We start from the raw sequence: 440 nt of genomic DNA, 5'->3' as shown, positions 1-440 counted from the left end.
GCCGCATCCCAACGCCCACCCGCCCCCTATTTAACCCCTCCCACCCACCTCCCGTTACACAAATCCTTAGAAAAAAACCCCCACAATGACAGGGAAGGAAGAAAGCAAGGAAGGCGCGAGAGTAAAAGAACTAAAAGAGACAGAAGTAGACGATGAGGTGGTCTCAGTGTTGAGCTGGAACGATGGTAGGTGAATAACAAGGGAAGGACAGACAGAGCGAGACTCAGTTTTCTCGGCCCTCCTCGGTGTCCTCGCCGTCACCCTGGTTATCTGAAGTCCACAGCTGTGAAACGGAGGAAAAGACACTAGTTAGTCATGAACACCTCAACACCTGCTCCTAGTTAGTCATTAACTGAGCAAGCTACTTAAAAAAAAAAAAAAAAAAAAAATCTAAAAAAAATTTTTTTGAAAAGAGAACTGAAAAAAATTGGGAAAAATTT

General features: G+C 44.3%; 1 protein-coding gene across 1 annotated transcript in view; it reads right to left on the bottom strand.

Moving 5' to 3' along the window:
- Positions 1-47: 47 nt before the first annotated feature.
- LOC107595301 (14-3-3 protein beta/alpha-A-like) overlaps positions 48-440 on the bottom strand; it is a 20040-nt gene continuing 19647 nt past the window's right edge. The window contains exon 6 of the mRNA XM_016285662.1: positions 48-283. Coding sequence (XP_016141148.1) covers positions 224-283 — 60 coding nt within the window. The 3' untranslated portion in view covers positions 48-223. The remainder of the gene's footprint in view (positions 284-440) is intronic.

Source organism: Sinocyclocheilus grahami, unplaced genomic scaffold, assembly GCF_001515645.1.
Source record: "Sinocyclocheilus grahami isolate Dianchi unplaced genomic scaffold, SAMN03320097.WGS_v1.1 scaffold11.1, whole genome shotgun sequence".
NCBI lineage: Eukaryota > Metazoa > Chordata > Actinopteri > Cypriniformes > Cyprinidae > Sinocyclocheilus > Sinocyclocheilus grahami.
The sequence above is the reverse complement of the archived record's forward strand: the minus strand, read 5'-3'. Positions and strand labels throughout refer to the sequence as shown.